This window comes from Saccostrea echinata, unplaced genomic scaffold, assembly GCF_033153115.1.
Source record: "Saccostrea echinata isolate AGI-Se365-2 ecotype Australia unplaced genomic scaffold, CSIRO_AGI_Sech_v1 ptg000009l, whole genome shotgun sequence".
NCBI classification, from domain to species: domain Eukaryota; kingdom Metazoa; phylum Mollusca; class Bivalvia; order Ostreida; family Ostreidae; genus Saccostrea; species Saccostrea echinata.
The window spans coordinates 44,510,541-44,535,379 of NW_026889758.1; the positions used below are offsets into that span (position 1 = coordinate 44,510,541).

Below are 24,839 nucleotides of genomic sequence, written 5' to 3' on the forward strand. Positions count from 1 at the left end.
TTCAAAGAAAAAAAAAATAATTTCTTAAACAAAACTAAGACTTGGCAAAATTAAAACTGGGCAAATTTGTTCGCAAGTGTGAAAGGGCGAAAATAACCCTGTTTACAGTATAACAAACTTAAAGGACAAAGCAAATTTTCTATATATTGTTTCCATTAAATATTCAACAACTTGGGACACCTGCTATGGCCCCATCCAAACCAAAGATTGAAGAAAAAATTTATATCTACTTAAAATAACAATAAAGTACCAGTATATATACCGGGCAGTACCGAGTTATATACTTGAACAAACATAATTCAGAAATACTTGGGATAAAGATAGGATATATTCTAGAAACTTTTCCACATAAAAAAAAAATGATTCAATGTAAACAGCATAAAAACACTCTTAAGACACCACTGCATTTGTTCACTATGTAGAGAAGGGAGACTCTCTACAGACCTATCTATCTCTCCCTATTAATACTAGTACTCATCTTAACTCTGTGTATATGTACTTTATCTTAGTTCTTTGACTGTAATAGTTGTACTTATCCCAAATTCTGACAAGGGACTACTAACTTATGCAGCCCTTTGTAGACAAAATCATTTTCAGCCCTGTATGTGCAAATTAACAAATGTTTTGGTGAAATTTGAGAACATTAACCTGAGACCAATTTCTTTTCCCCAAATCCCTGATTTCACCACAAAATATTGGTTTAATATTATTAATTAAAGACATTAGCAGTCACAACACTTCAAACCCTGAAGCACAGGTGGAAAAAGAAGAGGAGATGGGACAAATATACAAACAAACAGACCACTTCACCTATGTCAGGTTAATATCAGCTGTATCGTAAAGCTTTGCTACATGTACATCACACGTCAACCAGTGACAATACTTTGGGAAACTAAGATGTAATTAAGATGAACTTTATTCCAACATAATGTGAAAAGCATGATGCCATTGCAGCCAAGTAATTTCCAAATGATAAAAAAAAAAGTTATAGTTGATAGACAGCATTTTTATAACAGTGCAATTAAAGTTTGATTTGCTGGAAAAATATTTGTAGATAAACATGACTTTCTTCATTACTTAAACTCCCTGGATATGAAGGGATTGTAAAAACTATATCACAAATGCATCCCCTTTATTCTTATTTTCATTTTTCAATAAGCTAAGTCCAGTAGCTTACTGAATACATGTATCCCATATTCAAGACAGAGATGTATTTAGTGATACAAAATCAATAGTAGATGTTTATCTCAAATTATTTACATATATATTAATATTTTAATAAATAAATCAATATATTGATTAAATATAAGGCAATATGCTACAGTAAATCTTATTAACATAACAGGCAACACTACAGTATAATTTAATTAGATCGAGACATTTTTTTTTTTTGTAGTAATAAACATACATCTCCTTTGAGATACAAGTAATACCCTATATATATATATATATATATATATATATATATATATATATATATATATATATATATATATATATATATATATATATATATATATATATTCACTGAGTAATGAAATAAATGTAAATACAAACTACTAAATAAAAGGTTAATTGGCACAGGTTACTATGAGATTAAGCCTCCGTCTCTTAAAAAGAATTGCAAAAAGCACTATACTCATCAAATAAAAACACAAATAAAATGGACATCTTTTGAAGATATAAACAAACTGCAAAATATACCGGTTAATGGAAATAAATATAATGAATTAATGAAAGATAAAAGTTTCAATTCGATGTCAATTCCTTGCATACAATATATTACTGACATAATTACACATACCCTGACACACATTCAAATGGACTTTTTGATGGGAATTTTCAATGCACAACCACTGCATATTCTAATACATGTATGAATTAGCACTTAAAAGTCATGTAAAAACATTATACTGGTCAATAGGAAAGAAGTAACAATGAGGAAACAGTCTCCTGTTGTTATTGTGTCCCATTTTCATTAACAGAGAGTTCTCGTTGTTTTGCTTCAATAAGTTCAATGATTTCTGTAAAATTCCTTTTCTTGGCACAGTCAATAGCTGTGTTTCCAAATATGTCCTCCAAACTCCAGCTAGCTCCATTATCTAACAGAAAGTGCACGGAACGCTCGCATCCAGTATCTACAGCCTACAAAGAAAGTGAGAATTTAGAGTTTATTAATCAAATAATTCTCCTTTCTTTCCGTATGGCTGAACATTAAATTTGTATATGTTGAATCCATTTCCAATCAGAATGATAATCATGGGTCCACTTTTCAAAAAAATTTTACTTGTAGGTTTGGTTGAATATATTACTTACAACATGGAGTGGGGTCCTTTTGTCATAGTCACATTCGTTTAAGTTTGCCCCCGCAGTTCGATAAGCCTGCAGTGTTTCTATATCCTCTGATGCAGCAGCACTAAAACGATAGTATCAGATTAGACATCCATTGCAAAATGGTTAGTAATCTATTTTAATATTTATGCTACATCCTTGATCATACCAGCAAAGCTCCATGGCTAGAGCTATAGGCTTCAAAGTCAATATGGCTCCTGTTTTTACCAGCAGTCTAATAATACTGATGTGCTTTCTCATTATGGCGTCATGAAGAGGAGTGAAACCATTGGAGTCTTTTAGATGTACAGAGGCTCCCTGATGCAGCAAGTACTGAACAGTACTCACATGACCTTCTCGACTGGCTACATGCAAGGCTGTTCTACCATCTTGATTGTGCGAGGACAAGTTACCTCCCTTAGCATATTAAAATATTAAATACTAATAAAAGTATCAGTGAGTAGTATCTAAATCTATCATCAAATATACAAATATCATTAAAATTCATGTTGAAAATTATAAGCAACTTAAAAATTCATTTCTCTGATAAAATATGAGAATTTTTCCAGAATTTGAATCTGTGCCAAATACAACTTCCAAACTCACCAACTCCCGTAATTTTTCAAGAGCCTGATTATCACCAGTTTGGGCAGCTGCACACATCAAGCTGGGATATAATGCATCCCTCAATTTCTTCACTTCCTATAATGACAAAAATATATCTTTACCCAGTAGTTCATTAAATGCAAATATTTTCTTGAATTGGATTAAGCATGATCATGGTGGATATGAACTTTCAGTGCTTTTGAAAGAGGAGCATAAATGATCTTCAAAACACAAGAACTTTATATTTGTTTTTGGTGGTCCCTGTTTGGTTCTTTTTCCTTTAATCCAAATGATATATAAAATGATTGATAACAAGATTACTTTACCTCAGTACTACTGACACTTAGTGCCCGGGCCACACTCTCAATTAACTCAAAGTCCAGAATAGTGATGTTCTCTTTGGCTACAACTGTCAATTCCCCACGGAGATTCCTCTTTACAAACTGAAATTAGGAAACAAAGCTACTAAGTACTCAAATTTCTATTTACATCATCAAGCTTAAGAATATGTGTTGTTGATAAATGTAATATCCATTTTGTTTTTGGTTCAATTACCAAGAAGCATGGTCAGGCAACCTTTTCAAATAATAGTCTCGCAACAGAAACAGACTGTTAACTCACTTTACGTTTTTTATCTAGTGTCCATGTCTCTTTACTCAGGACATAACTCAGTTTGGTCAATGCAGCCTCGGGGGTCATGTCTCCCCCACAAATAACACCAGCATCCTCTAAAGCCTAAATATAGTTAAATGTGAAAAAATGTATATAATTCTTTCTATATGTTCTAAAGAAAGCAGACATCTTAATGTAGGAAGATTACATGTCATATAATTTTACCTTTCCTGTAGCATATGAAGTCATCACACAACCCTTGGTGCACTGAGTTATATTAAGGATTATTACACCTATGTTGGAGGCCTCTTTTAGGACTGAGAGTAAGTCAGGTCTATTGTCAGGGGCATTTCCTGCTCCATATGTCTGTAAGACAACTCCTTGCATTGGGGGCTGAAGGAATGCACGGACCTGAATGAAAGCATAAATACACACCTATCAAAGTGCTACCTCTCATGCTTTAACAAATAATAGATATACAGACAATAAGATAGATGATGTGCAATTAACTCTACTTTTCTTGTAATACAGCTAAGTACATACAGTTTGAGTTGTAATGCCGGGAAACATTCGCAGCAGTCCGACGTTCTGACACATGTTGGTGTGGACTCGAAACTTCTCTGTCCCTGTACTTCTGAACACTGCAGACCAATCCACTAACAACAGATTAATCCCATGTCTATAAAGCTGTCAAATCTTTACTTGGTGAATTCTTTCTCTTGTATGAGCAAATCATTTTGTTCTTGTGTAAAATTGATAACTTATTTTTTTATATACAAAGGCTTAAAGGAAAGTCATCAAAAATTCTCTAAGTTGGGAGGAAATTCTTATGGTGGAATATCTTGAATTTTTTTTAACCTCTAAGTAAGACTTTGACCAGACATAAAAACATGACCTTGACATTATTTTGATCAAATATGAAGTCTAAGTCTCCTCCAGTTTAAAAGGCATCGTCAATGTTGAGGAAAGTTTGATTGATAGCATGTAGTTTTATACATTGAAAACTTTTCCATCATATCTAGAGATCATCAGCTAAAGGTAAAGTGCCAAACTGGGATTTATTCAGACCTATGATATGTATAGTGAGGATTCTTTATCATGTCAATGCCTACCCTTATTAGGAAAGGGCTTGGTTTTATGCTCCCATCCAAAAGACCCATTGTTTAGACAACTTTCAATTAGTAAAACCAATCATTTGGCATAGGAAAATTCACATTTTTTGAATGGATTTGGAGTCCAATACATGCCCTTCAAAAGAGGGGAAAAGATCTTTCAATTACTTATTCCTAAGTTTTTATCAATTATTTAAGAACTGATTGTGTTTAAATCTGACACAACACATTCAAATTTTATTCAAATCTAAATATGCACAGCTTATTTGTCATGTATGTAGGAGCTTATGCTAGAGCCAATTATGACTGTAGTTTACAGTACTATTTTACCTTGAATATGAATCTCTAATGTGGCTATAGGCGGCAGATTTGGAGATATAAATGCTGCAAAGCTTCCCGCATCATTTTTTATTGTTCTATTTCCTCGCAGGATCTTGTTGTCAAAACACACCAAAACCTGAAACAAATTCTCCAATAAATCTTTACAAGTAAGTGTATCAAGAATTACATACAGTGCCCCTTTTATGTCAATCCGACCTCTCATCCAAAAACAACATTTGAAAGTTTGATAAGATGTTGTCTTAAATTACAATACAAAGTATTAGAGGGTTGGGTATCCCCAAAATTTTTGTATCATGATATATCACAATTTTCCCAAAAATATAATGGTATTTTCACATGCAAATTTTACTACTTATTTACATGAATTCCCTTAATTTTTCGAACAAATATGGTGTAATAACATATCTTCAACTTTTCCATTTTTATTTATATATCAATAAAGCATATTTGGATGCAAGGATGCTGTTTTTAACTTTTTAAAACATTTTTTTTTAACAATTCTGGTAATTGTAATTCAAAAGTTTACACAAAAAATTAAATATTTCCCAAATTTATAATTGCATACATAATACTGGAATTTTAGTCTCCATATCACGATAAGTATCGTGCAATAAAAAATCATGATATATATACCAGTACACCAATAAAATTATGCATCCCTAACAACTGTACATAAAAACAGTCATAACATATATCAGATGGGAAACCTCCAGATTAACCCACATCAGAATACATGTACTATAATTCTGTTCATGTGAAAACTAAGCTTACATTTTGTAAATACATGTTATAAATCTGCTAATATAAAATCACATAACACTGAATTTGAAGCTCCTACATGTAGATCCTGTAAATCTGTAAGAAAGATAAGCATGTACAAAATTTTCAGCACACTGAATATTTACCTCTGGTATAGTGTACAATCCAGCAAATATAAGGGAAGATAAAAAGTTGTCCCTTCCATCACTTCTGACTTCAAAAATGGGAATCTGTAAGATATAATACTTGTGTACATATTTGATTACAGTAAAACAAGTTGCTTGAATACTTCAAAAATGGGAATCTGTAAGATGTAATATTTACATACACATTTACAGTAAAACAAATGAAAGGAAATTCATTTATTTTAGAGTTGTCTCAAAGGGCTTCATTAGTGGTAAGTGAACTAGGGGCTAAATATGTTACGCATGCAGGTCTGGTAAAAGAACCCTGTTCCGATTGAAAATGATTTTTTTTTCCCCCAAATTAGGAGAAATTTTCAAATGACAAGCAGATAAAATTTTTCAGTGCTTTTCATAATCAATCTTGAATTACGAGATCACATAAAGATAAGCCTACAATTTGTCATTATTCCACAGTACTTATAATAAAATGTCAATACTTTCAAATTTTGCCACTTTTTGTAATATAAAATTCCCAACTGAAAGTGTTCAGGGTCCAAAAATGGTCAATTAAGCACTGTTATACTTATGTCCATCTCTTTAATTAAAAAGCTCGAACTTTTTGATGTCATATGAGACATGTGTGTACAGTGTACCGGGTATAGGGTAAAAATAACTAAAGGTGATAATTACCCTGTGTACAGTATTGGCAAGTGTGTTGAGGTCACTAAAATTGAAAATCACTAACAATTCATTCTGTACTGGATGTAAGACATCTTTCAGATAGCATTTTTACTGACAATTTTACTGAGCATAATATCTTCTGATCCTTGGTCAGACAACCTGTTTGTTTGGTCCCAAAGAAACTTATTTGGCAGCTGGGTAATACTTGTTCAAAACTGCTAAATGACCATCTGATGATATACCTGAGATCCTGTAAGTATGATAGGCTTGCCAAGGTTCTCACACATGAAAGACAAAGCTGAGGCTGTGTATGCCATTGTATCAGTCCCATGTAGCACAACAAATCCATCATAACAGTCATAATGTTCCTGAAAAACAGAAAGATCATTCACTGACAAATGTAACATATTGTTGAAGACATTCAGGGAGAATCTTGTTAAACAGCAATACATGTCAAATTAAATTAGGTTTTCTAAATTTCTAATCCTTAACATTTACTGTCCAATGTGCTTTGAAAAATAAATTTTTTTTACAGTTCTTTTTTTTTTGGACAAGAATGCTTCCAGTGCCTGACTTGCATATATGTCTGAAACAATACTGTTTGTGACATACTCACAAGTATGTCTGAGGCAAAACTGTGATTGAAAAGTATATGCTTTTGTCTCAAATGTACTGGTATGTCTGAGGAAATATTGTGCAAATCAACTGTTATGTTTATGGCTATGCTGCTTATAAATGTGAAACTCACATGAAAGTCTTAGAAAATGTTTTCGGTGGGTTCCAAATAGTACATTTGAGGCAATGCTCTTTGTGTATGACTTGCATGCACTTGCAATGATTCCTATGTATAACTCACATGAATACTTCCATGGGCCAATGCTGTATGTATATCTCAGGTAGTGCTGGATGTATGTGACTAACAAACATGCTTCCAATATGGGATTCACATACATGTATATGTCTGAGGCAATGCTGGTTAAGTATGAATTACGACTTTGTATGTCTGAGGCAATGCTTCCTGTGTATGACGTGCATTATGTCTGAAGCACATTTTTGTATGGAGGCAATACTGCCTGTGTGCGTCTTACATGTATGTCTGAGTCAATGCTGCCTGAGTGTGACTGATATAATCCAAGACAATCCTCCTTCTGTATGACTTGCTACATTACTGAGGCATTGCTCAGTGTGCAACTCATATGTGTGCATTACTCACATGTATGTCTGGAGGCAACACTGCTTGTGTTGCAGTCTCTCACATATATAGTAAATTAGCTGCAATAATGTAGCCCTCTCCGATTTTTTTAATCTGATATTTTCAGGAGAGGGCTACAATTCCACTGCTTCTCCGTAATGGTGCAAATACATTTTTTAGATACGGCCGACTGCAGGCAAAATAAATTATTTTAACATTCAACTTACTTCCAGTAAGACAGAAATTTCATTCACTGTCAACAACATAGCCCTTTATACTCAAAAACCATGTAAAATAAATCTGTGTGTTTACTGATCATTCTCCTCAGCAGCCATGACAGTTCTTGTGTGATGAACTGAGACTTGCGCTTGAAATTTAGAATCACTTAATAAAGTAAATGTCGGTATTGATAAATTTTTGTGTTGTATGGTATCACTAACCATCGATAAATAAAAGCATTCCATGAACAATGATATTTATGCTTAAAATAAGGAAAATCCTAAATAGATCCGCTCCCTAGATCCCAAATTCTCATTGGTAGTCCCAAAATAAAATGGATCAAGGTCAGTAAACATGGCGGATAAATTCAAGTTGTGATGTTGACATACACGAAAAATAACTATATATGGATTGTTCTGTATATTTTTGGATAAATTCAGGTCTTGCATAACTACATTTTATAAGTTCAGGTAACTAAAGATACATTAATAAAATTGCCACTTGCTGAAAATTTGAGCCAAAATCAGTGCAGGAGTGAATCACTCCTGCACTTGCACCATTACGGAGATCCTAAGGAGTTGTAGCCCTCTCCCCCCCCCCCCCCCCCAAAAAAAAAAAAATCGGAGAGGGCTATATTATTGCAGCTAACTGTAAATTACTTATTTTAGCAGTGATGATATTTTAGCACCTTTTACACTGCTTCATATCTGCTAATTTATGTACATGGTAGCTAATATGCGATTTAAACTACAGGACAATACTTATTTTCAAAATTCAAATACTGTCCATCTAATTTATGATTGCACTATCAATGTAAAAGAAGGATTGTACTTAATTTTGAGTGTGTTAATTTATGTACATTTACAGTATGTCTGAGGCAATGATATCTAAGTGTGACTCACAGGTATGTCTGAGGCAATGCTGTCTACGTGTGACTCACAGGTATGTCTGAGGCAATGCTGTCTAAGTGTGACTCACAGATATGTATGAGGCAATGCTGTCTAAGTGTGATGCACAGATATGTATGCGGCAATGCTGTCTATGTGTGACTCACAGATATGTATGAGGCAATGCTGTCTAAGTGTGACTCACAGATATGTCTAAGGCAATGCTGCCTAAGTGTGACTCATAGATATGTGTTAGGCAATGCTGCCTAAGTGTGACTCACAGATATATGTATGAGGCAATGCTGTCTAAGTGTGACTCACAGGTATGTGTGAGGCAATGCTGCCTAAGTGTGACTCACAGATATGTATGAGGCAATGCTGTCTAAGTGTGACTCACAGGTATGTCTGAGGTAATGCTGCCTAAGTGTGACTCACATGTATGTCTAAGGCAATGCTGTCTAAGTGTGACTCACAGATATGTATGAGGCAATGCTGTCTAAGTGTGATTCACAGATATGTCTGAGGCAATGCTGCCTAAGTGTGACTCACAGATATGTCTGAGGCAATGCTGCCTAAGTGTGACTCACAGATATGTCTGAGGCAATGCTGTCTAAGTGTGATTCACAGATATGTCTGAGGCAATGCTGCCTAAGTGTGACTCACAGATATGTCTGAGGCAATGCTGCCTAAGTGTGACTCACAGATATGTATGAGGCAATGCTGTCTAAGTGTGACTCACAGATATGTCTGAGGCAATGCTGTCTAAGTGTGACTCACAGATATGTCTGAGGCAATGCTGCCTAAGTGTGACTCACAGATATGTATGAGGCAATGCTGCCTAAGTGTGACTCACATGTATGTCTGAGGCAATGCTGTCTAAGTGTGACTCACAGATATGTCTGAGGCAATGCTGCCTAAGTGTGACTCACAGATATGTATGAGGCAATGCTGTCTAAGTGTGACTCACAGATATGTCTGAGGCAATGCTGCCTAAGTGTGACTCACAGATATGTCTGAGGCAATGCTGCCTAAGTGTGACTCACATGTATGTCTGAGGCAATGCTGTCTAAGTGTGACTCACAGATATGTCTGAGGCAATGCTGCCTAAGTGTGACTCACAGATATGTATGAGGCAATGCTGTCTAAGTGTGACTCACAGATATGTCTGAGGCAATGCTGCCTAAGTGTGACTCACAGATATGTCTGAGGCAATGCTGCCTAAGTGTGACTCACAGATATGTATGAGGCAATGCTGTCTAAGTGTGACTCACAGGTATGTCTGAGGCAATGCTGTCTAAGTGTGACTCACAGATATGTCTGAGGCAATGCTGCCTAAGTGTGACTCACAGATATGTATGAGGCAATGCTGCCTAAGTGTGACTCACATGTATGTCTGAGGCAATGCTGTCTAAGTGTGACTCACAGATATGTATGAGGCAATGCTGTCTAAGTGTGACTCACAGATATGTATGAGGCAATGCTGCCTAAGTGTGACTCACATATATGTATGAGGCAATGCTGTCTAAGTGTGACTCACAGATATGTATGAGGCAATGCTGCCTAAGTGTGACTCACAGATATGTATGAGGCAATGCTGTCTAAGTGTGACTCACAGATAAGTCTGAGGTAATGCTGCCTTTGTATGACTCACATGAATGTCTGAGGCAATCTTCCCCCAGTCGGTCATCATCATGTTGCTAGAGTCCAGTAGTGGTTTATATTCCAATATTCTGTACATCACTCTTCTCCCTCTCTGGTGACTACATAATACAGACAACAAAACCAGTAGGACATACTGAAGCTCACACTGGCTTTTCATTTTTCTTATGAAGAAATGCAATGTTATCTAAATTGAGGCTTGACCTTTCCCCTCGATTCTATAGGACAAGCACATAATTTTTATATAATTTGATCTCATGAAGTGAAACTTAAAACATTTTTTTCTATATTTCTCTATCACACTTTTATGGCCCCTCTCCAGACTAATAAACAAATTCATTGCACAAAAATTATGTGATTCTATATACAGCTTTAATTCATGGTTTCAGGTTTCCTAAGAAATCAATTCTCTTTCTATTTTGAATTTACAATTTCTATCATTTTTTACTATGTGGATCTATTGTTCAATTCTTACTTCCCTGACTGCAGCAAATATAAAGCTTTAAAACAGTGAAGTACTCAAATGGCAGATAAATAAAGATAAAACATTTCTGAATGTTCTATCAACCTGTTATGATATCACATCCTGGCAATTTAACACAAGTAAATAGTTAGAAGACAAAATTCTCTTACTTTTATAAAAAAATAAAATAAATAAATACTCATTATAGCATGAACCTTTAAACAAATTAACATGCAAGCAAACAATTTGGGATCTTCCAAAACCCTTTAGAACTCTCTCATTGGAATAAACTCAAAACACAAAATAAACAATTTCAATTTTGGCAAAGACATAACAATTAAAACTTACCTTGATTTAACACCCATATATTCTTTGGGTCTGTATTCAAATTAATCATGGTTACACAAGAAGTTCCAATGAACATCATCAAATAAACCATTTACACACACAAAGTAATCATTATTATCTGATATCTCAACTTAATGTTGGTTCTGTTTAAATAATATTAAACTTAATATATTTTTCAGGGTTTAATTTTTAGTGCAACATATGTAGAACATTTGAACATTATTAATATTATAATTACAGGAGACAAGAAAACCTAGAATCATATATATCTATAACTTTAATACCCGTGCAATAGACACAACAGTAAGGGTACCCTTATTAAAAATTACTGTCTAGTAAAATAAAGTTATTGTGAATGGCTAATTGGACAATCTCTTAGGAAAAGTATTAAAAATCATTATACCAGATTAGGGCTGTCACGGTTCCAAAATTTTTTGAGTCGGGTCAGTTCTGTAAATTTTCGGTTCAGTTTCGGGTTTTTCGTTTTGGTTATTTTCATCTATTTTAAACCTTAATTTCATGAATTTAACATGAAAAATCTTTATTTGCTACATTAAGTTCACCTTGAAAACAAGTCCTAACCATGTTAACATTTTGATATTGGTGTTTAACACTTCTAGGCTGACTATTAGCTACAACCTGACCATTCTTGCTAATTGATAATAATTAACTAATCCTTTTGTGACAAGTGTTTTGTCACGAAATTAAGCAGATTTTAGTGTCATGTTTATTTATCACTGTTATCGTCATCTTTCTTTTGATTTCAATGCCATTTTTTGTTTAAAACATATTCTAATATACAAATACATTGCCAAATACAAATATTTATTGGCACAAACACAATTACAATAATTGACATATAAACAAGAGCTGAACCGAAATTCGGAAAATTGGAACCGAAAATGAACCGAACAACTTGGACCACGGTTTTTGATTATTTCGGGAAACCATGACAGCCTTATACCAGATAAATACTAAGGAAATTCACCGGTAATCATTTCATCTGATAAATCGATTTGTATTTTAGTTTTTCAAAATGAATATTTTTTAAATGCATGTTTACTTGTTCTAACTTTTTGAAAAACACAAAATTATATGCCCCAACAAAATCCCCACTGGCCAAAAAAAAAAAAAAAAAAAAAAAAAAAAAGAGAGAGACAAAAATTTAAACCCCACAAAGTTTTTGCATGTTCAGTGAAATCTTACACTTTTACTGCAGTTATTGTATCTATTATAATCAACACTCATTTAGAAGGAATCTCATATAGATCTACAGAACTATATAATATGCATGAAAAATTTTACACTCACACCCATTAATGTCTTAGTAGATTGTTAAATAATTTGAAAATATATATAATATTAATTTACATGTTTTAACGATCACACCTACTTCAGTTATATTTACTGTAGCAGGCCAGATTGAAGATTTGTGCTGAGTAAGTTAGGAATAAATGTACACGAGGATTACTACAGTATTACCAATTCTGTGAAATTTTCACTAACATAAATTTGCCCAGTCATATAAGTTTTACATGACCTTTTCTAAATTCTGGCTCTCAGTGTCATTAGAATAAAAAAAATTATTAATATGTACAGGCAAATGAAAATGAAAATTCCTTGAAAAGTGTTAACCCAACCTGAAAGTCTACATAAAGTACCTGTGACTTGCTGTTTGTAGAGTACAATTACTGCAATTAATTTATCAGTATCTTTATGCTAGCATGACATCACATTGACACAAAACACAACATCACTAGGGCAAAACTATTTATAATCACACTTAGAAGCTGGAATATCTGTAAAACACAATGCTTTGGGAGTTGGCAAATTCCAAGCTGATATTGCTCCCTTCTCATGACCTTGACCCTAAATTGATTTAAAGGTTTGATCATGACCTTCAGTTCAGAGTTCAAGAAACACATGTTTGGCCTGCAGGTGATCATGAGCTTTATGTGATCTCATCTCTCTGTTAGAAACACTGACAAATAACTTGAAGACAGATAGCAGACAAGAAACCCTATGTCTGCCAGCTGCTCTGCAACTGACACAAAAAAATGCATTTATATACAAATTTGAATTTCATTTAAAAAGTTATAAAAATATGACATAAAATGAATTCTATTTTTAGTAACTGTCATTTTATCAAGAATTTCTAAGTATACTGTAATGTAGTTTTCAGTTAAGGACCCCTTATACATTGCACACTCAAGACTTCTAATTCCATTGTATTTTTTTGCAGTTAGTTGATCTGCCCTTAAATATAAAATGAAATATTTGAAATCTACAACATTTTACTCTATTTGTTATTATTTCAAGCTTATTAGGCCACTGAACACTTTACTTGCATGTGTTTTAGGTCTGGTATACATGATAAAACTTGCCTTACAAGTCTAAAACCTGACATTTTTGCAGGTTGTATGCTCTCATGTGTAACAGGAAAGGAGAAAATATATGGTTGGAACCTGGGACCCCTGCATCACTAATCAGGTGCTCTACCAATTGAGCTTCATGGCCCAAACCATTACATTCCTCCCTCCTTAAATTGTCTTCGCCCTCAAAGACACAACCTAAGTTCTTATTTGCCCCTGGCAAAACTTTCACCTGGAAGTCCAGGGGTTGTCAACAACACTAAATCTGTAACAGGAAAGGAGAAAATGTATGGCTGGACTGGGAATCAAACCCGGGACCCCTGCATCACTAGGTGCTCTACCAATTGTGCTACCCAGGCCCATATCCATGGCCCAAGCCATTACACATGTCTACACGCTAAGGCAAAGACTAACAAGATAATAAAAAAACATTTCCATAAATTTTTCAGCCCTAAACAGTGCATTCAATCATTAAAATAGAAGACAATGTTACTAAGCCATTGTAATTATTTTACTGACCAATGCATTCACACTTCTTAAAAAGAGGGAGAGCAGAACAGAAACATTTGTGGATACATTCATTATTTCATTTGGAAAAAACAACTTTGTATTCACTTCAATCTACCCACGTGTGTGGTTTGATAAAACATGAGGCCCATGGGCCACATCGCTCACCTGAGTAACTTTGGACATGCTGTTCTATACCAGATTTCACCCCTTGTAATACCTATTGTGGCCCTGCCCTACCCCCAGGGGTCATGATTTGAACAATTTAGAATCTACACTACCCCAGGATGCTTCCACATAAGTTTCAGCTTTTCTGATCCAGTTGCTCTTGGATTCCCTATTGTGGCCCCGCACTATCCCCGGGGGTCCTGATTTCAACAATTTAAAATCTACACTACCTGAGAATGCTTTGCCTTAAGTTTCAGCTTTTTTGGCCCAGTGGTTCTTGAGAAGAAGATTTTAAAGATTTTCCTTACATATTTCAATGTAAAACTTGGATTCCCTATTGTGGTCCCGCCCTACCCCCAGGGGTCATGATTTGAACAATTTAGAATCTACACTACCCAAGGATGCTTCCAGATAAGTTTCAGCTTTTCTGGCCCAGTCAGGTTCTTGAGAAGAAGATTTTTAAAGATTTTTCTTATATATTTCAATGTAAAATTTGGATTCCCTATTGTGGCCCCGCCCTACCCTCGGGGGTCATGATTTGAACAATTTAGAATCTACACTACCCCAGGATGCTTCCACATAAGTTTCAGCTTTTCTAGCCAAGTGGTTCTTGAGAAGAAGATTTTTTAATGACCCCACCCTATTTTTGTCTTTTCTTGATTATCTTGTTGAAGTTGAAAATGTGAAAAGTTTACAGAAGGACAGACGGATGGATGGACAGACGATGGACAACGGGTAATCAGAAAAGCTCACTTGAGCTTTCAGCTCAGGTGAGCTAAAAATAGATGGACACTTGGGCAAATAGTTTTCACTGGCTAAGAAGAAAATGTCAGCTAAGTCTTGTATTAAGAAATAGGGTAGTGCTTTATTCATAGCTCAGACTTGTAAGGCTCGAAAAATGTGTATTAGGGGTGTACACACGGTAAGGCTAGAACTTAAATTCCATGACTTATAAGACAAGCTTTATAATGTTTATCAGCCTTTAATAAGCAACAGTGATTTCTGTTAAACAATACCATGTTGTCTTTGAATTTTTTTTTCCTGAGGGTAAGTGGCAAGTTCCCTACATTGAAAATGAAAAAGATAGATTCAATAATTACACCTTTATATAATTTTCTTAATGTCCAAAAAACATTTTTCATTAGTGTATAAAGGGTTCTTAACAAGAGTGCAGAAAAATAAGCTAATATTTATCGTATTCTAGGTTTATACAACATGAAATACGTACTATAAAGTGTCAGTAAAATTAGGAAATTCTATACTTAGAAATATGCAATCTAATTAAAATTAGATGTTAGATACTCGCTACACTAATGTTAGTGTAGCTAGTATGCGAGCGGATCTAACATCTAATTTTAATTAGATTGAGAAATATGAAACATATGAAGAAACAAAGGGAAGGACAGATCACCAAAATGAAAATTTCACAATTTAAAAGTCTTCAATATTAAAAGTCATTTACCGGTAACATTACAATAACAATTTTCAAAAATAAACAAGGACACCATGAAGGAAAACACCAATTCCAAATGTAATAGCAAGAATGAACAATTTTCTTTTTTCTTTCTTTTGATTACATTCAGACAACATTCACTACCCTATCTACATTTATGGCAACCTTTTTTTTTTTTTTTTTTTTTTTTTTTTTTTATACAGCTGTTGTCAACTGGCTGCTTCTTTATTCTATTTCATACTTTCATTGAAAACAAGACACTATTAATCTCATCATTATGTTTCGTCTTTCTAACCCCAAATCAACATTTTTTTTTCTCTTGTTTTCTTGAAGCCCTGTAAGTAGACAGACAAAATAACTACATACTTATTACTAGTACTTCTTCTTATACAGTATCCAAAACATTTTGCACTGATAATTGTGACCAGTAAAACCTAAAATATATATGCTTTCTCAAATTTCCGTCTATTTCTTTTGCTTAAAATACCACTGTATAAATACCAGGCAATTTTCTGCATTTTCTATTGAAATTACCGGTACGTGGATAACTATGAAAAAAAACTAAACTGAGAATATAGACTTTACTACTGACATTTTTTGTTCACAGTAATATAAACATGCTGTACTTATTGGCTCATAGAATCAATTAGTACAAGAATAATGCCCTTTATGAAGTCAAATAAATGGCATTTTCTTTAAGATTCCAAGAGCCTGACCTTCAATCTTTTGGCCTCCATATCAACATCAAATATATGCTAAACTTTTCCTCTTCCAAACTTAACAATGTATATACATTTATCCCAGGGAACAAAGTGACACTCTTTTAAAATAAATTCACAACATATCTATTGAAGCATAATTGCATGCTTTAAATATATCCTTCTGTGAAGAACAAGCACGGCCAAATGTCTTCATCCTACCATTTTCGTGCAGAATGCCAAGCCTATTGAAACATCTTATATCAACAACCGTGTGTTCAATACTATAATGAGTGAGAGAATTAATACAGCCAAAATTACCATTAGATATACTGAAGTTACAAAGGGGCAATACTGAGAACTTGCTAGTAGCCATTCCAAACAGTTGTGAGTGACAAACAAGGTTTACATGTACATACCCACCTATTTAGGTCCTCCATTTCTCCATACATCAGTCCATGACTTCAGAAGAAATATAAGTGAAAAGGGTTTTATAAGTCATGGACTTAATGTTCCCTTCAAACTGACTGGATGAGCTTTGGAGTTACTTTTTCTAACTACTGTTTAGCAAAATTTTCTAACAACTGTTTAACATTATTTTTTCTAATGTTTTCCTAACAAAGATGAATTACGGATAGTTATGTAAAATTATTTCGTTGACTCCAATTTCACTAAAAATTTGCTGAAAATATATAAACCTTTGTGCATAAAAGGCAGAAATTCAAATTATTAAAGAAAAAAAATTAACACTGAAGGAGATAAAAATCATTGATTGAATACATGTTGTTAAAAACTATGTTCCATGTTCATTTCAAAAAGAATTTTTTATATACTTTTTAAATATATTTAATTTACTGGAAATCAATGTCAACATAAGCACGTTCAAATAGCCTTGAGATTCTTCAAACTAACATTTTGTTAGGCCTAATATAAGCTCACTTACTGGAAAGTTCCTTTTTCTTATTGACTTCCATGAATTTATAATTATGTTTACACAAAAAACAACCAGCTTACATGGACTGATGTCAGAACTTCTTCTTAGCATTTTCTTACAAATGTTAGATTTGCAATAATTTTTTTTTTGAGTTTCAGTAAACGTTTATACAACAATTAAATATGTAATTAATAATTCTTACTATTTCTGTTTTTAATGATTATTTTACAAGTAGTGTCCAAACGCCTTATAAAATGTGCCTGCCCAAAGCCTGACTTTTCTGAATTAATACCCTGTAATTACTAGACCCAGGCATATGTAGGGGCAGGAAATTCATACACTGATATAAGGTCTATTATTTTTATGTAATAGAGGAAACATGCAGTTAATGTATTACAATAATTTTCAAACAAGTCCCATATTTCATAATTCTGAATACTGTAAATATTGCAGAATTGCATACATATACATACGGCATGATGAGAAAATCTCCTTCATCTTCTCCTAAATTTTCATCAGCATAGGCATTGTCATGGAACATTGGGAGTGTCCTCAGCTTATTGACAAGAAAGTCTTCTTTTGGTTCATACACTGGAAGAAATGAATAAATCTATTTCATGATGTCCAAGAATTACTTTTGTGCTTGACAAAATGCAACTTTTTTGAATTTTAAAATCCTGATAAAAGTCAGAAAGTAATGTTATTTTTTCTTCTTTTTTCAGTAGTAAAATAAAGAACCAATTGTTTTTTGTGAGAGTGCCAATGATCCTATATAAAGTTGTATATACACCAACTCCTAATAATTTTCAATGGCCCCCACCCCCAATCCCCACCTGTGTTACGTACAGGTTATCAAAAAAAAGAAGAAGAAAAATTTATTTCTCCATATTAAATATTGAATGCACTTTAAATAATATTATATTGAAATTAGGAAAAAAATATGCATTTAAGAAATATCATTGTACCAAATGAAACTTAATCCCTCAGATTTATCTTGTTACTGCATTTCCTACAAGGCACTTCCTACCGGAGACAAGGAATAGCAATATATGTGAGTAAAAAAAAAATTACAGTATAACAATACTTTTACTGTTAGACTACTCATTTTCTAGTTTACTTATTATACTCTAGCTGTCATAACACACCCATATGCTTAAAACATAAAGTTAATCAAATACATGTATAAGCTCACTTGTAATGTGCATCTGTAAATACATAACAACATGCATGCAAGTTAGGTCTTGGTACTTGCGAAAAGTCCCGCTTTGAAAATTTTGAACTATTAATTCATCTGGAAAATGTAGATCTGATGCAGCATCTAATGCAGGTCTAAAGAGTGTGCATCCCTAAATGCATTAACCATGCCAGTTTGGTCACCAGAAGGCTTAAAGTTACAGTACTGTAGATCACTTTTTATTTTCAAGAACTTGATGTTCACATAAATACGCGAGACTACCTGCTCGCGGAAATTTAATTCTCAGGTATATTTGTAGTACAAGAGAATAAATAGAATAATAACCAGAGTTCGTGAAAATTATGTCTCACTTATAAATATCAAATGGCCATCTCGCGAAAATAAAGTGTCATGAAAATTTGGTGAACTACAGTACTTCATATTATGATGAACTTGGGAATGACCTTCCTCCAAAAATCAGACAAGTATATCCTGAAGCAAGCAGTGTTCGAAATTAGCATCAGCCCGTCGGCCCTGCATCGACGTACAAATGGAAGGACTCACGAATAGTATGATTAAATGGGTCCTTGAAATAATTTTGGGCAGACGATGATTTGCCGGGAAACAAGTTAACGTCAATCACATCTTCCCGGACCTTTCTGTCGAGCTTGGAAAAATACATCGTTGTTTTTCTTTTTTGTTGGAAAGGCTAAGAAGTTGCGATTGAAGTTAACGTATATAGGTTTATGAATTTACATTAACTTTCATATCTTTCCTGCATTTTAATTGGATATATTAAACAAATTAACTGATGAGCATCTTTAAAAGAAATTGGACTTAAGTTGGATAAAACTTGTTATTTTTATCAAGATCATATAAATTCTTCTTTTCATGTACATTTTAAATAAATCCTGAAGATTTAATTTTTTTCCTGCATGGATATAAATTTATGCTATATGTATGCATGGCAATCTAAGAAACCTGTGTAATTTTCTACCCGCTGATTTTAAAAACAGAAATTGTAATTCTGAGGAAAAGTACCTTTACAGTAATATAAACACATATATATGACCAAGTAAGACTTGTGATGATTAATGTTTTACCGTTTCATATTGTTAATACTTGCAAGTTGTAGATCCTTTATTAATTGACATACTAGTATTTCATATGAACCGTTAAACTTACCGAGATCATCAATACGTAAAAGTTTATTTTTCCCAAATATTTGATGGTACATGTCTTATTTTTGGGCCTACGCTGCCCTGGAAGGGCTCGTGTAGTCCCTTTATCTGTGGGTCCTTTGGACCCATAGAAAATAATTCTGAATTTCGAACACTGGAAGCAAGTCTGGTAGTGTGCATCCCTACATGCATCATCCATGCAAATTTGGTCACCACAGCTAGGTTTGAAGTTACTTGGGAATAGGACTACTTCAAAAACGTTAACCTGATAATTCATAAAGGTCAAACTCAGCTAGATCAACAAGAGGTCCAAGGGCCTTGAATTGATCTTCTGATAAACTGTACAACCTATCACTTCTATTTGAAGCCTTTAAGTATCCTGTATATTTAGATAAAGCCTTGAAATTCCAAATGTATGTCATCATGACCTACATTTTAGACGAAACACTCCGAGAACCCAAGATGATTCTAAGCCAATTAGTATCTAAGAGTAGGTCATGGTGACCTACTTATCACATGTCATTCTCTGAGGACCCAAGATGCTTCAACTAAGTAAGTTTGACGACTCTAAGCCAATTAATACCTAAAATATTCAATTATAACCATAAAATTTCAGAAGTAGGTCACAGTGACCTACTTTTCAGATGACATACTTTGAGGACCTAATATGCATCAACTGACAAAGTTTGACGATTCTAAGCCAATTAGTACCTGATATATTTGAATATAGCCATAAAATTTCAAAAATAGGTCATAGTGACTTCCTTTTCAGTCGACTAACTCTGCAGACCCAAGATGCATCAAGTGACAAATTTTGGTGATTCTAAGCCAATTAGTACCTAAAATTATTTAAATAAAGCAATAAAATTTCAAAAGTAGGTCATGGTGACCTACATTTCAGTCAACTTACTCCGAGGACCCAAGATGCATCAACTGACAAAGTTTGATGATTCTAAGCCAATTAGTACTCGAAATATTTAATTATAGTCATATAAATTGAAAAAGTTGGTCACAGTGACCTACTTTTCAGTCGACCTACTCCGAGGACCCATGATACATCAACTGACAAATTTTCACGATTCTTAGCCAAATAGAACCCGAAAATATTAAATATAGTCATAAAATTTCAAAAGTAGGTGACGGTGACCAACTTTTAGTTGACATTTTTTGAGGACCCAAGATGCATCAACTTTAAGTTTTATGATCATAGGCCTTAAAATGTCCAAATTATGCCTCTAAAATGTTTTGCAATTGAATGCCTGCACAGTTCAAAAAGGTCACTGTGACCTACTTTTTAATAAATATGTTTTATGGCCCCAAGATGCATTATCTTACAAGATTTAATGATTTTAAGCTTCTCAGTATTAGAATTAATGACCTTAATTGTTTTGAACAAGATTAGCCATAAAATTAAAAAAGTAGGTCAAGGTGACCTACTTTTTAGTTGACATACTTTGAGGACCCAAGATACATCAACTGACAAAGTTTGATGATCATAGGCCTTAAATTGTTCAAAATATGCCCCTAAATCATTTTGAAAAAGAATGGCCGCAAAATTTAAAAAGTAGGTCACCGTGACCTACTTTTGAGTCAACAAGATATGAGGTCCTTAGATGCATCAACTGACAAGATTTGATGATCCTAGTCCTTATAGTAAGAAAATTATGAACATTTTAATAAAATGTAATTTTTGGTCAACTTTGAAGTGACCTTGAGACCACGCCCTTTGCCCCAAGATGATGCCTTGAACAATTTTTAATCTACAACACATCCTCATCCTTTTGTGTAAGTTTGTTGATAATCTGCCCAGTGGTTCTTGAGAAGATATTTTAGCAACCAGTACTTTTGGTTTTATTTACCTAATTATCTCCCCTTGTTTAAGGGTCACAACCCTAGTTTTAGTATTAACAGGAGCCCTTGGGCCAAGGATACCCTGTGAAAATTTGACAATAATTGGCCAAGGGTTTCTCAAGTTATGGCCCATATTCTCAAAAGTTTACGCACACTCCACAAATGGCCATAGCATTAGCTCTTTGAGCCTTTGGCTAAGAAGAGCTAAAAATCTGAAGCAACATCCTGAGAAGCATTCATCCATGCAAGTTTCGTCCAGGCAGGGCTTATATTTATTTGTGAATTGACTTACTTAATACATTAAGAGCCAATTTGGGTGGTGAGGCTTAGCTGATGCTGGGGGTACAGCAAAAGCTTATTAAAATATAGTTACATTTATCTCTACTTCATTGGCAGAGGTGATTTCAGAAGTAAAAATAAGTAAAACTGAAACTGAAAGTACAACCGCTGCATGATAATACTTTCCTGATATAAAACTTCCTTAGTTTAGTGCACAGTTAAAATTTTATCATTAAATTAAGTAAGTAAGTAATTAGCCCTTTCACAATAACTGTGGTACTACTCTTTTGCAGGGCAAATTCATAATTAACGTTTGGTAAAGTTTCTGATGACAGATAATAATTAAAATGAGGTATTTTAAACAATTGCTTTACGTCACATTTCATTAAAATATATCATTTTGCCCTGCAAAAGAGCAACACCGTAGTTGTTGTGAAACAGTCTATTATTATTACAAAGCCAAGTAATAGAGAGAGCAGCAAGCAGCGCAAAGCCCCGCTCATCACTGCGAGCTCTTAAAGCAACACCTGGGCAAAGAGAAAATTCAGACTTTGCACATTGATCCAAATGAATTTTTTTCTGCAGTAACTCTGGACCCACAATGCAATGCTTGTTTTTCTCGCTGCTAACTTTGTTCTCCCGGTAACGATTTCACATCTAAAAATTCACCCCCCCAAAAAAAAAAATCACCTTAATTTAATGGATATTGTATACAGATAGTAGATTAAACATTCTTTGTTAAATTTTGCACTAGGCCTATAAATCAAACTTCGTTTAATGCAGCTAACATACAACGTCATGTGACATCACAGTCTAGACGTTCCAAACGTTCCAAATGTCTTGTGCGGTTTGAAGAGGCCGATCTTAAAACTAAGTGAACAACTGCGCTCGCCCCAACGGTCGCACCATCAACATATTATCTAAATTTTAATGTTTCCAGGCAAGGGCACATTCATGATGACTGGGTATAATCATAAGAGAACTTTAATCGGATATTGTGGATGGACGATTCCACCAGTGAATTTAGCTAATATGCAATCAGACTTAAATTCACACAAATAAATTTGTGTCTGGTGGCTAGAACAGACCCAAATACATCGAAATATATTTGAGCAAAAATCACCCCTACATAACTCAGCGTGATTTAAGGGAAGTTGCAAACCACGTGAGTTCGAGACATTATTATTTTTTTAATTCGCGCTTCTTAAAGACAGTTTGATATTCAAAATGTCTCACAACTTAAATGAACTTTTTATAACATTTGCTTACACGTTACAGATCAATGCATCAACAGTAATATTTCATTTTGCAAACCTCCGCTGTCATTTGTTTTCATCCCAATAGTTCCACCAGTATAGATAACTAACACCCTCGAAGTTGGTTCTGGTTCAGAGGAATCTATCAGAGATTTTGCCAGTAACGGGTGCTTTTGCGAAACATGTTTCTTGTTGACTCCGTCAGTGTCTGCCATAACGGATCTTCTGTTTAGCATAGAATCAACAACCTTCCACGCCTCTTTTACGGAAGAGCTCATAAAAATGATGCAATGTTGCCGCGGCAATTTCAAATCAATACCAATTCTTGGTTGGAGCATAAATAGTGTATTAGAAACATGCAATAAATACTTAAACTTGGTTAAAATGAACTGGTAGTTTTCTTTTGACAGATGTTACTCTTTAACATGTTTTTTTTTTTTTTACTAAAGTCGAGGTTAAACTTATAGGTTAAGGTCAAACACTATCACTATTGACTATCTTGAGTTAGTTTTGTGTGAAGTTTGAAGATAAGAATGTGAACATGTTACCGAAAAGACAAAACAGCATTGTTGGCGAACATTGAGGAACGGACTGAATTTTGACAATTACAATATGAAAAAAATAAAGGACTCCCAGGTTTGACTACCTGTCCAGTGTCCAGTCATTTTTTAATTTTCTCTCTTCCTGTTACATTTGGTGCAGGTGAGAGCTCCTCTATGAAACAAAAGATTCTGGTTATTATATGTGTGTCTTCAAGGTGAAGACAATTTAAGGAGGGAGGAGTGTAGTGGTTAAGACTATAATGACTATGGATATTGGCCTAGATAGCTCAGAGGTTAGAGCACCACATTAGTAATGCTGGGGTCCTGGGTTTGATTTCATCAAATCTTAAGATTTTCCAAAGAATTTAAAAAAATTAAAACTTGACTCTATGTTGTTGCCCCATCCAAGCCCAAGGTTTTAAATTATTTTTTCAACTTAAATTCACACTATAAAGAGATGCTGAATGTCAGACCAACTTTAAAATAATGTTTATTTGCCCTCTCCCGAGTCAGGATGAAAAAAATACCGGTCAGAAGGTAGGTGAGAATTTTTTTTTCCCCAGAAAATTTCAATTTCAATGCTGAATTTTCAAAATCTTTTTTCCAGAATGCATAAAAAAAATAATTGCTTCCTGGGTGTTAAAAAAATTCTGAGTCGGTTAATTTTTAACCAGTTGGACGGGAGAGGACAACCAAGCTATTTTTTAAAGATTGCCTCAGTATGATCAACTTACATGCTTGCTGAGGCTGGTATGGAAAAGATTTTTCCTATACACATGTAAAATTTGATCCATAATTGATTCTAAATTTAGACAGCCATACATTCACAACATACAGTCAAACCTCATTATCAGGAAAGCGATGGGACCAAGAAAAAACTTTGATATATCCAAGGATTCCAGATATTAGGGGTAAAATACTTCAAGATTAAGTGGTTGGGACTTCCAGATCACTTCGACATATCCATGGTATTCGAGATATGAGAGTTCCAGATATCGAAGTTCAACTGTATTACATGTATTTTTTCTACAATGTTGGATCTCAGCCAATCAGTGAGCTTGGAATAATTCAATCATAGGCTATAATAA

General features: G+C 34.0%; 1 protein-coding gene across 2 annotated transcripts; it reads right to left on the minus strand.

Moving 5' to 3' along the window:
- Nucleotides 1–1,527: 1,527 nt before the first annotated feature.
- Nucleotides 1,528–23,434, minus strand: LOC133182651 (L-asparaginase-like). 2 transcript variants are annotated; one of them, XM_061317498.1, is made up of 15 exons: nucleotides 23,268–23,434; nucleotides 17,942–18,059; nucleotides 16,958–16,996; nucleotides 10,518–10,626; nucleotides 6,811–6,936; nucleotides 5,909–5,992; nucleotides 4,992–5,118; nucleotides 4,093–4,205; nucleotides 3,775–3,960; nucleotides 3,559–3,672; nucleotides 3,264–3,380; nucleotides 2,938–3,033; nucleotides 2,501–2,748; nucleotides 2,317–2,416; nucleotides 1,528–2,145 (listed from the first exon to the last, which is right to left on the minus strand). In XM_061317498.1, the coding sequence occupies exons 1-15, from the start codon at nucleotides 23,422–23,424 to the stop codon at nucleotides 1,960–1,962; spliced, it is 1,920 nt and encodes a 639-aa protein (XP_061173482.1). In that variant the 5' UTR covers nucleotides 23,425–23,434; the 3' UTR covers nucleotides 1,528–1,959. The 2 variants fall into 2 exon arrangements, with proteins under 2 accessions (XP_061173482.1, XP_061173483.1); XM_061317499.1 differs by lacking the exon at nucleotides 16,958–16,996.
- Nucleotides 23,435–24,839: the final 1,405 nt, after the last annotated feature.